This window comes from Pundamilia nyererei, unplaced genomic scaffold (genome assembly GCF_000239375.1).
Source record: "Pundamilia nyererei isolate P.nyererei 1_Seehausen unplaced genomic scaffold, PunNye1.0 scaffold00007, whole genome shotgun sequence".
Classification (NCBI taxonomy): Eukaryota; Metazoa; Chordata; class Actinopteri; order Cichliformes; family Cichlidae; genus Pundamilia; species Pundamilia nyererei.
Window position 1 is genome coordinate 3,846,588 of NW_005187408.1, and position 11,716 is coordinate 3,858,303.

The following is an 11,716-nucleotide window of genomic DNA, read 5'->3' on the forward strand; positions in this document are numbered from 1 at the left end:
GACTGCAGTGTGTGTTCTTTAAATAACACTCCACCGCCCAGAAAGCCGGCTGCCAGCCTTAAAGCTTCAAAGAAAACACTCTTACCGTCTTTGGTTACTGGAGTGTCCAGTTCATGGTAAATCTGGCGCACCATCTCCGCCGTCTCCTCGTTGCTTTGGCTGTTTATGTCCCATAAGACCAGTATCGCTCGTCTCCGGGCGAACTCCTTGGCGAACAGCCGCCCGAGGCCGCTTCCAGCGCCGGTGATCAAGCACACCTGTCCCGCCACGCTTTTCTCCTTTGGCCGCACAATCCACTTGGCTCCGGCAGTTAAAAAAGCCCAGAGCACCTTCAGAATAACTACGAAGAACTCCGCAATTATTATCATCATCTTAGCCAAAGCTTTCTATCAATTCAAATAAGCGGCGGAAGACGCGCGGGGGACTATTTCCTTCGTGCAACCTGTTTGCAGCAGACAGGATCAGGGAAACACCGACAAACTTGGATCACAGGAATAACGGCCTATCGAAATATGGTTTAAAAGACACAAAAAATGCGAAAGAAACTTAGGCGCATGCAGGACAGATGTATGAGTGGAGTGCGAGTTCAGATGCTGCTCGGTAAGAGTCCAGTTGCCACTATAACGCACAGTTGCAGTGAGTTATGAGCAGCTACTATCAAGTGAGCCTCCTACTTCCTCTGCTGCCTCTCCACTCATCTCACTCTGGAGCGCACCTCAGGCGCTATTTATGCTGTTCAGCCATCAACGCTGGACCCAATAGGAGAGGGACTTGAGCGCCTGTCAGAATGAAGGTGATGTAACCTGAAAGATTTTAACACGAATCTCGGACTTTTTTTGTATCCTCAAGGAAGATTAGACAGTAAGCTTCCCTCCTGTTTGAAAAGACTGCTTACTTGTGCGTCTCTGCGTGCGTGTTTGCGCGTTTTAGGAAAATCCCAACAATGTAAAGTTTGATAACAAGTTGTTTAAAGATATAATTAATCTTAACAGCTTAAACTCAGGAAGCCACGAGCCACCGATCAGGCCGCACTGGACCTGTAAGTCCAGGTCAATGTCCAGCCATACGTGGAGCAAACTAAAATATCATGTTTACAAAGTATTCCCACTTTACGTTATTATTATATGTTACACATTATTTTTTCTGTTAATCAGAAACTACACTTAAAGTTATAAGCCAGCTCAAGACATATCCCAGCTTTGCCTGCAATGATTCCCTGAGATCCCCACGGAGGAAAGTGAAGTCGGTCGGTTAGGTAAGCCACGCACCCGGCCAGAAAAGTGATACTTCCACGCGTAAATCGTTACGCGATCACGTTTCTTCCTAATTAATATAGCCTAATTACCCTTTAATTACAATAATAATAATAAACAAAACAGGCGCACATGAATCGTCTCCATTGTGAACACGTTCATTGCCGCTTTGCAGCTCCCCCCACACCTCAGGCTATTGTTTACACCTCTTCCAGGTTGTGCAACCTTTGCCAGCAGCCTCTCACTAGTGCTTGTTTTGTGGGCGTGTCTGAGGAACAAACAGCTGATGGAAGAATCCTTTGTAGATTCTAAGGATAAAACAAATACGTGAAAAACACCTCCGGGGAAATGTCCTCTCCAAATGTAACAATGTGCCCAAAAAAGCAAGAAAATTACAGATAAAAAAGGCACTCTGCTTTTTCAAGAGTATTAAATGATTGATGGGCTTTAACGTTTAATACAAGGCAACATTTTTAATATAAAACTACCTGCACTGGAACAGTCAAATTGAGAACCTGACCAATGGCAAAGCTCTATTTGGGCGACGTTTCACAATTAAATTAAAACTTGTGTCTTGCATTTTGCCTGTAAAATAAAAATAAATAAATGAACAAATAAGTGGCCTTCAATCGAGTCTATATCATTTTATGATTTTTTTTCATAACCTCCTGGGACAGAACAGTGTCTGTTATACAGCCTGAAGCAAAGTGCTGGGCGGGAGGTTCAACGCTACAGGCGCTCTCTGATCGTGCTTTGCAAAATGAAGTGTTCGTGCCCTCTGCTGGTCAGATGGCTGCATAACGCCATCTGACCAGCAGCACGGAAGTCGGGCAAAGTAGCGTTTAGATTAATTAAAAAACGAAAAGAAAAAAAAGAAACAATATAAAATAATGTATTAAAATAAGGCCAGGTAGGTCTACACCAGAATACGTATTATAGCGTTGTCTTACCTTTAAAGCGTTTGTTATTACAATAATATTCCTTGCAGCAGTCATAGAAAATAGTTGTTGATATATTAACCTATAAATTTAAGGGAGCATTTATCCAAGAGCATTATTACAGCGGGTTTTGCTTAACTTTAGTTTTGAATACATCGCTATAATTTATCCATCAGGCAGTCGGAAGGACGATCCGCAGAGGTCCTAACGCTTTTATCCCGCACATGCGCAAATGAAAAAGCCTCTTTCTCGGTGATCGCAATGGCGGACGCAGAGTGAGTGTTTCCCTCTGTGTTAAAATCTAATCACATCCAGCATTAAACTAGCCTCTGCTGTTAATTTTACAACGCGAATGAGCTATTTAGTTCATGTACGATAGAATAATAGCAGTATTGTTACAGATGGTGATTATTACTGTTGTTAAGGGTACTTTATAATAACTGAGTCCATATAGCCGAGTTCAACATGGCTGTCTCTTTAGCATCTGTGGATTATTACAAGTGTCCAGTTCTTGTGGTTAAAAAATTAGAACTAAAATAATAGTCAGCTATTTCAGCAACCTTTGAGTTTATGCTGCTGTAAAACCTCTCTAGTCTCGAGCTATTGTATGAAGTAGTATTTACCTGTGTGGAAGCCGGCAAGTGACTGGCAAGCTAGCAGCCCCCATGATTCAGTCATCGTTTCTGTTGAGCGATGTACATGTGTTCAGGTATCTTGTCCACCACCTCGCTTCGGATTTTTTCCTTACAACATATTTTTTTAACGTTTAAACAGAAAAAAGGTTCCGGCGGTCCCTGAGAGCCTTTTGAAAAGGCGAAAGGCCTACGCGGCCATGAAGGCCATGCGTGTCAAGAAGCTGCTGGCTGAGAAAAAGGTAAAGTGAAGCTTTGTGCAGACAAGTATTCCCGTATGGATGGAGATATCGGATAGAGCTTTGAACTGCTTCGACGCCTTTTTCCCTTTTGCATTCAGGTCCGCAAGGTGACCAGGAAACTGATCTACAAGAGGGCTGAGAAGTACCACAAGGAATACAGGCAGATGTACAGGCGTGAGATACGAATGGGCCGTATGGCTCGCAAAGTGGGAAACTTCTATGTGCCTGCTGAGCCCAAACTGGCCTTTGTCATCAGGATCAGAGGGTGAGTGATGCACACTGCTTGGGATTCCTCTGTATCTGGCTTAAAAGAACTGCACAATCAGTTGTAAGGTGTTGTGCAGGCAGTGCCACATGAGAGGATGTCCAGCAGCTGAGCCTCATACATTACTACTTTGTGTTTAGCTGCTCAGTTGCTTGTTAATTCAGTTGCTATTGAAAAGTCATTTTTATTGAATGATTAAGCCAGTCCTTGTGGATAAATACAGTTGAGTGGTTAATGATGCATGCTCTTTCCCCGACTTATCGACTCTGCTGATACACATTTGTAATAAAAAGCCAATAATGTTCTGAAACCACTCTAAGCAGCTTAATTAGGAAGTTGTACTTTGATGGTAAGTCCAAACAGTAATCACAACATTTTTTGTTTGTTTTTTGTTTGTTTTTTCAGCATCAACGGTGTGAGCCCCAAGGTCCGCAAGGTTCTGCAGCTGCTCCGTCTGCGCCAGATCTTCAATGGTGTCTTTGTCAAGCTGAACAAGGCTTCAATCAACATGCTCAGAATTGCAGAGCCTTACATCGCTTGGGGGTAAGGACTGTGTCACTCTGAAACCTGCTGTTCAGAAATAAGAAGCGATGGTGGGGGGTATTAGCACGTCTCTAAATAGGTGATACACTTGGAATGTGGTTAATGATGCTGAACTTTTTTCCCCATCTTATCGACCATGGTGATTACTGACTGAAACTAAGCCAGTTTTGTCTGAAACCACATTCCATAGTGGTACGTGCCAGTGTGTTGACAAATGTGAGTGTGTTGGCTTCATACTGTAATGATGCAGCCAGAAACTTTTGTAACCTGGCTTTTACTACAGTGGTCATTCACTGACACTTGAAATCAACACATTAAAGTACTGTTCAACAGTTTATAGAAAAATAAGCCAGTGTCAAACTAAACACAGTAAATGCTTGGCTATAATTCACAAAGCTTTAATGTCTTGATGTTAAAGACCCAATGGAAATGTTTGTGCTCTGTGTGTTTGACATTGCTGTGTGCTGCTGTAATGGAAGAATTTACCTGATCTTCACTACAACAGCCCTGTGGAAGTGTGTGTTACTTGGCACACGAGTACACTGTAGGTTAGACTTGTAGTGTTTGCTTTTGGTCACCTTAATACTTCCATTTTTGATATTTATATAGTTGGTTGGGGTTACTCCTGTCCGGTCATTTATGTCAGTCTTGTTTGGATGTGTCTAAGTGACACTTTTGATGCAGATAACTTGATCTGTATTGGTAGATGCAATATTGTTCCCAATGTTGTACTAGGTTACTGATATTTCTTTATACTATGATGGAGTCCAAGAAACACCATCATCTGCCACTGTGTAATGCTTTGTATTTAACTGACTTAACATTTTTTGCATGTTGCTGACTGTGTTAATTTGGCACACCTGCATTTGGGAGGAATTGTGTAGATTTAATATTTAAAACTAAACTTTTTCCTTCATAAGATCTTAGCAAAGCAGGATTGGTTATAACACAGAACAACCCTATAGATGCATTACACAGTGGCACAATATCCTGAAAGAAGCATCAAAGCTGCAGAAATTTGAATTGTTACCATTCAATCATACCAATTAGATTAAAATAGGATCCTCAGATTGGTCAGTTGAGTCTTGAGCCTAAATTTGAACGGTAAGGTTTAGTATCCAGGCACTCTGTAATGTTAATGCAATGAGTTTTACCAAATCTGTGCGGAGAATTGCCATTCAGATTGTAGATCATGCTTCTTCCCCAAAACAATGATGTACATAATCTTCTTTTGACAAATTACCCACCACTGCTTAGACATGAAAGTGCCAGGTTTGGAGAGATGAAATCTGAGCTCTTAATGTTTTGGGGTTCATATTTTAATATTTTGTAAATGCCTCTTAAATTAAACTCATTAGAAGAACTCAAATTACTTAGATTTACAAAACAAGTGTTTTTCAGGTATGCTTGAAATTTAAAGTATCTTTTGAGCTAAATAAAAGAAAAATGAGTATTTATAATCCTATTTCTTTATAAATTAACACACGTTAACATCATTGATTTGTGCTCCTTTCAAAACTGGAACCTTGGGTTTTTTCCCCCCCTAGATACCCCAACCTGAAGTCTGTGCGCGAGCTCGTCTACAAACGTGGGTACGGCAAGATCAGGAAACAGCGCATTGCCCTCACAGACAACGCTTTGGTGGAGAAGTCCCTCGGTATGGAAACGTTACAGTGCTGTTGAAAATGTTTGTAGTATACCTTTTAGGGAAATGGTTGGCGGTTGATGTGGTTAATGATGTACACTTTTTTCCCCGTCTTATCGACTTTGGTGAAAAAAAAGGTTGAAAACTTTGCCAGTTAAGTCTGAAGCCACATGCCAACCTAACAGGACTTTACCAAAGAGAGATTTTTAGTTGATAATTCTTGGCTTGTACTGTATTTGTTGGTCAGATGTTTGGGAACATGAAATGGAAAGATGAGGCTTGCTTATCAAGCTCGAAGAGTTTTACTTTGTGCCTGAAAAGATTGAAAACATCAACGCTTCAAATGGCAGCAAGCACATCTGGAAATGAGTCTTGTTGTCTAAATTAAAAGAAGAAAAGCCAGAGTTGCTCCAAGCAGTTTCATTCTTGGATTACCTCTATTGGTTTAATCAGCCCTTCGCTTTTAAAATTTTGAAATGAAACACTTAAATGCTAAAGCTGGCACGCAGTTCAATTTATTAAACACTTTTCATCTGTAGGAAAATATGGCATCATCTGTGTTGAGGACCTCATCCATGAGATTTACACAGTTGGAAAGAACTTCAAGCCCGCCAACAACTTCATGTGGCCCTTCAAGCTGTCGTCCCCACGCGGTGGCATGAACAAGAAGACCACACACTTCGTGGAGGGAGGAGATGCCGGCAACAGGGAGGATCAGATCAACAGACTGATCAGGAGGATGAACTAAAGTCGTGGTGAGTTTCAGTGATATTTTGCAGGTTTTGAAAGTAGACTGATTCAATGTGGTTAATGATGCATATTCTTTTTTCCCCATCTTATCGACTATGGTGAAAACCACTTGTTAATAAGCCAACATTGTCTGAAACCACATCTTTAGTCATTGAGCTTTAAATCTCCGACTGAGAGATCTTTCTCTTTGAAAATCTATTTAAATCCAAACATGGATACATGTTGAATGCTATCTATTTTTATTAAAGATGTGTTGCTGAGACTTTATATAACATCAGAATTCTTACCTCATTGTCTTATTTTCTTCCCCCAGGTTTTCAAAAGGACTCAAAATGTACAATAAAAATTTGGAGGAAAAAAACCTTCCTGGTCCTGTCATTAATGTGTAAATGTGTCATGAATCACGCAGGTTGTTTGGTATTTACGTGTGGGTGTGGTTGTGTACATTACTACTTGATATATTAGTAATATAATATCCAGCGTTAGCCAGCGTTAATATAATATCCACCCAGGGAGTTAACTACATAAATTGGGTAGTTCTCAAGGACACACACTTTTAACTTGTAAAAATTAACTAAAAACTATATTTGAAGGCAATTTACTGCATTTATCAAGTAATTGTGGGCTAGCTGTAGCCTGTATGGATAATGGATAAAATGCTTTTTTTTTTTCTTTTTTCTTTTTTAGGTATTATAGGACATAGTATTTGGGTACATTTTTATTACCTAGCCTGGTTAGGAAACACAGAAAGCTAAATATAAAAAAACCAATGCAGGCGAATTTTGAAGCCTGTTTCCATGGTGACGTGATGACTCGTTAGCGTTGTACCAGAGTGAGCTGCAGCCTAGCACTGCTGCTCAGGGATAACCGGTTTTAACCCATGTACCGTTAGCTGTGTCGTAGCTGTGTATAGCACTAAGGTAATGTCTGAAGTAGATGTTCGTGCGGCTGCTCCATCATGATAACTTGCCAGTTAGACCCGTCGATAATCACCGTAAAGGGGCTAATATCCCGGGAAAGCTCGAACTGCGGGCAGCGCGGCCCTGATGCGGTTGGATATCCGACATACAGGAACTTGAGGATGGGAGCAGGTGGAGGGCAAGCGTCTTTAAGGCAAAGTCAACCAAGGAAATTTCCTGTTATACAACCTTTGAGCAGTGAGTAAGCGTGCTCCATAAATGTGCCAGATTCATTCAAAGAAGCTAGCCTAACGGTCCGTAAAATGCTGAGCGCTGTCTGTGTTGTAGAGTCCAGGGACGCGAAACCTCAGCTGACTGGCTTCATAATTGGAGGGTAAGCTATGTGAATATTTTGGAAACTATAAAAACGCTACGCCACAGATATAATAAAAGAGATGTTCTCACAGTGTTTCACACTCGTTGTTTTTAACCACTATGCTAGTACAGACTGAAAGAGAGTAGGTAGCGTTACTGTTTCCGTGCCAGGCTTATATGGAAGACCCGAACTACTGTAATCCAACGTAATTAACACTAGACTAATGTCTGCCTGTTTTTATTTATTTTATTTTATTTTTACCTATTATGCAAGTAAGGGAGGCTGGCACCTACTTATTGGCTACTCCACATCATCAGGCTTGCTCAAAAATACATAAAGATACGATTGCAAACATAAAATAAGACAAATTAATACGGAAGTTCCGTAAAAACAAATGTAAAAAATTGCATGGAGATGCAAATAAATACAAAGGAAAACGAAAACACCAATGCATTTCAATTGATCTCATACTGTATGAATAAAACACATTTTTGAATATTTGTGCAATTAATTGAATATCAATATATTTATTCAGTCATTTAATTTTGATTATGGCATTTTTAGTGCTACATAGATAACCATAAATAATTCCTTCCTGGGTTCCATATCCAGCCCACAACATGAACCACTTATTTCCTTTATAGAGCCCTGTTTTAGGGTGAGTATGAGTATATTAAGGTATTTTACATGATAAAAAATCCGAGAATTATACATAAACGGACTGGTACTTATATAACTGAACACTCTTTGACTCAAGCCTCATTACATGATAATATACATAATAATCACACTCACATTCATACAAGCACTAAGGACCTTGTCTAACATTCACACCCTGATGGATGCATTGGGGGTAACTTGGAATTCAGTATTTTGCCTAAGGGTAAGGATCCTTGCAGGACTTGCAGACTGGAAGAGCAGAGAAGTGAACCACCGACCTTCTGATTGGTAGATGACCCACTCCCTGAGACAAGGTCGCCCCGAATATAATGCTCAATAACACCAAGAAAATGTCATATTTTTAAATGAAAATCCATACTTTTTTGCATACCGAATAGGAAATACTGTCAAGATATTGCAAAAATAATGATTTGCTAATGAAACTTTATTGTAAAAGAATTGCCCATGTGCAGAAATCACAGAGCTGCAGATTTCAGCTGTCAGTTTTTTAATCTGGAAACTTTTCACCCCGTGCTTCCTGAATTGCTTACTGTAAGCCGGACTGGTTTGATCTGTATTTCATACGTAGCATATGGCCAGAGTGTTCCTACATCATCTCTCCAGGACTGAGATGCAGTGACTGTGCCGGCTACTCTATTAGACACAGAATACCAGCTGGCTGCTTCCTCTCTAGATAGTTCCCTGCAGTGAAACTGTGCTTTGGTTCATTGTACTGCTGAAAAATGAAATTAGCTCTGATTAAGTTGTGTCCAAAGCATATGGCATTACGCATATGCAAAATGTAGTAATAGTATTTTGCACATCCTTGTTCAAGATCCCTTTTGTTCTGTAGAAATCTTCTACTGTACCTGCTTGAAGGGCAGTATATGGACTCCTCCAGCATATTTTCCTTTCTACTACATTTACAATTGTTCTAACTTTCAAATCTAAATACCTTGATCTGCCCACAGTACATTTTCCAGTCTTCCCTTTGTCCAATGTGCTCTTTCCCCCTTTCTAATCTGTTTATTTTATTGGCTAGTCTCAGATTTAGCCTTTTCTTTGCACTTCTGCCCAGAAGACCATATTCACGAGTCACCTCTTGACCATTATCCAGTTCAGGACCCATGAGGCATCCCTGCTTCTGACACTAGAGACTCATACACTGGCCTTCTTTCTTAGTCATTTGAAGGGGTCTCTCACATATTTTTTATTGAGGTTGGTGTTAGCTGGTGCTGTTGAGCGAGTTAGTGGTATGAGAGTATCACAAACTATTGTATGAAATATTGTTTTGTTTGACAATTTTCCATACGGGAAATCACAAAAATACTGTGACAAGTTTCAGAGGGAAGATTGTTTTTTAAAATTCATATTGAGACTACAGTTGAACCCACAAAGCAGACGCTCAGCTTTAGCACAGTGTTAACATAATTATTGAAAAAGGGGGATTTCAAATCACCATTCAGCATTTTAACACGATAAAACTCCACTAGGGAACACAGCATGCCACTCGACAGTGGAAGTAATGATTGCTGAAGGTGGGCCTCCGCTACGCCTCCGCTGACTTTCCATTACAAATCAGTAATGGAAAATTATCAGTGAATCGTAAGTAATTCATGATGATTAATCATAAAGATTGTTACTGAAACCATTTTTATTTGATTTAATGTAAAAATAAAAAAGTATTTCTTTATAAAACTTTGACATTTGCTGGTGCCACGACATGTTTTAGTTTTTTTCTAGGTGGTATTCAACTATCTAAAATATAGAATCCACGTGTGCTGATATATTTTTCTCCAATTTTTCTAGGACGCCTACTTTAACCAAAGATGACAAGCTGGAGTTGCAAAACACCAACCCAGAGAGGGATCTCAGCGGGAGGCGCTTTCTGTTAGATAGAAAATGTAAGAACTGCAGAACAGGAGACAGCCTTATGTTAATAAAACTGAGAGGAAACTAAGGAGTTTCTTCTTACTTCCCCACTCAAAATGGGCTGAATTTAAATTTGTGGCATGGGGTTTGTGTGAACTGACTGCCAACAGGTGGAGCTGTTGTCTTACATAGTTTCTTTAGGTCCCTTTCCATTGACTCCAAAGTGGGACATTAGATACTTGCGGGAAACTTACAGATATAACCTGACAGTGGAATTAATGCAGAGCAATTTTCTTATTCCCTTTTTAAGGTGTGATGTTAGAGAGGACCAAAACTGTGATTCCTCCACTGCCAAGAGACTACCATGTGCACAGACCTGGTAACCTCCCATCCTTCAGCCTCTCTAAGGAGCTTTCCCACAGCCACACAGGGCGACCCTTCACCCTGGGGTAACCTTTGGATTAACATCTTTTGGGCAGCTTATTGTAGCTGGAATTTCTTTAAAAAAAAAAAAGCATATTTCATGAGACAGCTGCACAGATATTAGTTATTATACTGAGTCACAGTCTCATGCAGGGTATGACAGATAAGGTGAAGAAAGAGAAACAGCAGCCAGATAAAAGTATTGTTTTGACACGCATGCATTATCTGTCAGAAAAAAAGAAAAGCTCGAGTAGCTTTTAATGTTTAATTTTCTGGCAGTTCAAGGGCGATTCTAGCTAGAACTGAAAATCATTATGCTGCACAAAAATATTATCTCAATAACAAATTATTCTCAATCTTCTATTTATGGGAAAAGTGGGGTTTGTTGGTCTGAAGCTTTGTAAAATGTCAGCTCTGCGTTCATTATACTCCTTAATGTTTTTACTTGCGTCTCCCAGGTACCCTGAAAGCTATAAACTGAACACAAATCCAGCCGTCCTCATTCCCTCAGCTTTAGTCCTCAGTGGCAGAAACACCTTTTCGGTTGAGAACTGCAAGCTTGGCAGGTATTTTGGCTTTCTAAACAAAATGTGACCAAGCCAGTGTTTTCAGTTAATTCTCAATGCAGCCACCTCTGTTGTGCTTGTGTCGTCTGCAGGCCCAAGGTGAAATATCCATCGTTCAACGTAATGACTGTTAAAAACAATCAGAAAAGTGAGTTCACTTCCTGCTTTGACTTCATTCTCAGCCTTAACACATCAGGTCCACATGTACTGCCTTTACAGCACACTTAGCTTTGAAGTGAAAAAACAAACAGCAAACAGTTTTTTGTGTTTTTATGTAACATGCGGCATATTATTCAAGAGTTTATCTCTAATTAAGATTATTATTACTTAATGACAGGGAAATGTGTGCAGGATATTTAGAGATTAAATATACCCTGTGCTTCTCTCCATCTCTTTCCATTTCTCTCGCCACACAGGCCAGTCCTATCCGGACCCAATAGCTGGAGCCTCTCGCTCTTACATCCACAGGATATCTGAGCTGTCCTCTCTGGAGGGCGAGACGGTGAGGCAGGAAAAGCTCAAGAAAATGAGAAAACCTCGAAAGACTCCATCCTGACAATCACCTCCTTCCCAGTCACACTGGTCGAGGTTAAAAACATTCGAGTCTGTGCCAACGACGGAACAGAATAAACCACTTAGGGCGCCATGTTCA

At 40.3% G+C, this 11,716-nt stretch overlaps 3 protein-coding genes across 3 annotated transcripts in view; 2 read left to right on the forward strand and 1 right to left on the reverse strand.

Moving 5' to 3' along the window:
- rdh10a (retinol dehydrogenase 10a) overlaps positions 1 to 711 on the reverse strand; it is an 11,146-nt gene extending 10,435 nt beyond the window's left edge. Inside the window, exon 1 of the mRNA XM_005722565.1 lies at positions 86 to 711. Within this exon, the coding sequence (XP_005722622.1) occupies positions 86 to 371 (286 nt within the window). The 5' untranslated portion in view covers positions 372 to 711. The remainder of the gene's footprint in view (positions 1 to 85) is intronic.
- A 1,676-nt stretch (positions 712 to 2,387) lies between these two features.
- Positions 2,388 to 6,630, forward strand: rpl7 (ribosomal protein L7). The gene is made up of 7 exons (XM_005722564.1): positions 2,388 to 2,466; positions 2,966 to 3,065; positions 3,164 to 3,330; positions 3,736 to 3,873; positions 5,421 to 5,530; positions 6,058 to 6,273; positions 6,582 to 6,630. Exons 1-6 carry the CDS (start codon positions 2,453 to 2,455, stop codon positions 6,264 to 6,266), a joined length of 738 nt encoding a protein of 245 aa, XP_005722621.1. The 5' UTR covers positions 2,388 to 2,452; the 3' UTR covers positions 6,267 to 6,273; positions 6,582 to 6,630.
- A 447-nt stretch (positions 6,631 to 7,077) lies between these two features.
- On the forward strand, positions 7,078 to 11,716 carry cunh8orf89 (chromosome unknown C8orf89 homolog). The gene is made up of 7 exons (XM_005722567.1): positions 7,078 to 7,425; positions 7,516 to 7,561; positions 10,013 to 10,107; positions 10,386 to 10,524; positions 10,957 to 11,064; positions 11,157 to 11,212; positions 11,481 to 11,716. Exons 1-7 carry the CDS (start codon positions 7,227 to 7,229, stop codon positions 11,618 to 11,620), a joined length of 783 nt encoding a protein of 260 aa, XP_005722624.1. The 5' UTR covers positions 7,078 to 7,226; the 3' UTR covers positions 11,621 to 11,716.

Coding starts and splice junctions, on each gene's coding strand:
- rpl7 (XM_005722564.1), top strand. Junction 3,066..3,163: donor AGCTGCTGGCTGAGAAAAAG/GTAAAGTGAAGC, acceptor TTTTGCATTCAG/GTCCGCAAGGTGACCAGGAA. Junction 5,531..6,057: donor TTTGGTGGAGAAGTCCCTCG/GTATGGAAACGT, acceptor TTTCATCTGTAG/GAAAATATGGCATCATCTGT.
- cunh8orf89 (XM_005722567.1), top strand. CDS start 7,227: ATGATAACTTGCCAGTTAGACCCGTCGATAATCACCGTAAAGGGGCTA. Junction 7,562..10,012: donor ACTGGCTTCATAATTGGAGG/GTAAGCTATGTG, acceptor CAATTTTTCTAG/GACGCCTACTTTAACCAAAG. Junction 10,108..10,385: donor CTTTCTGTTAGATAGAAAAT/GTAAGAACTGCA, acceptor TCCCTTTTTAAG/GTGTGATGTTAGAGAGGACC.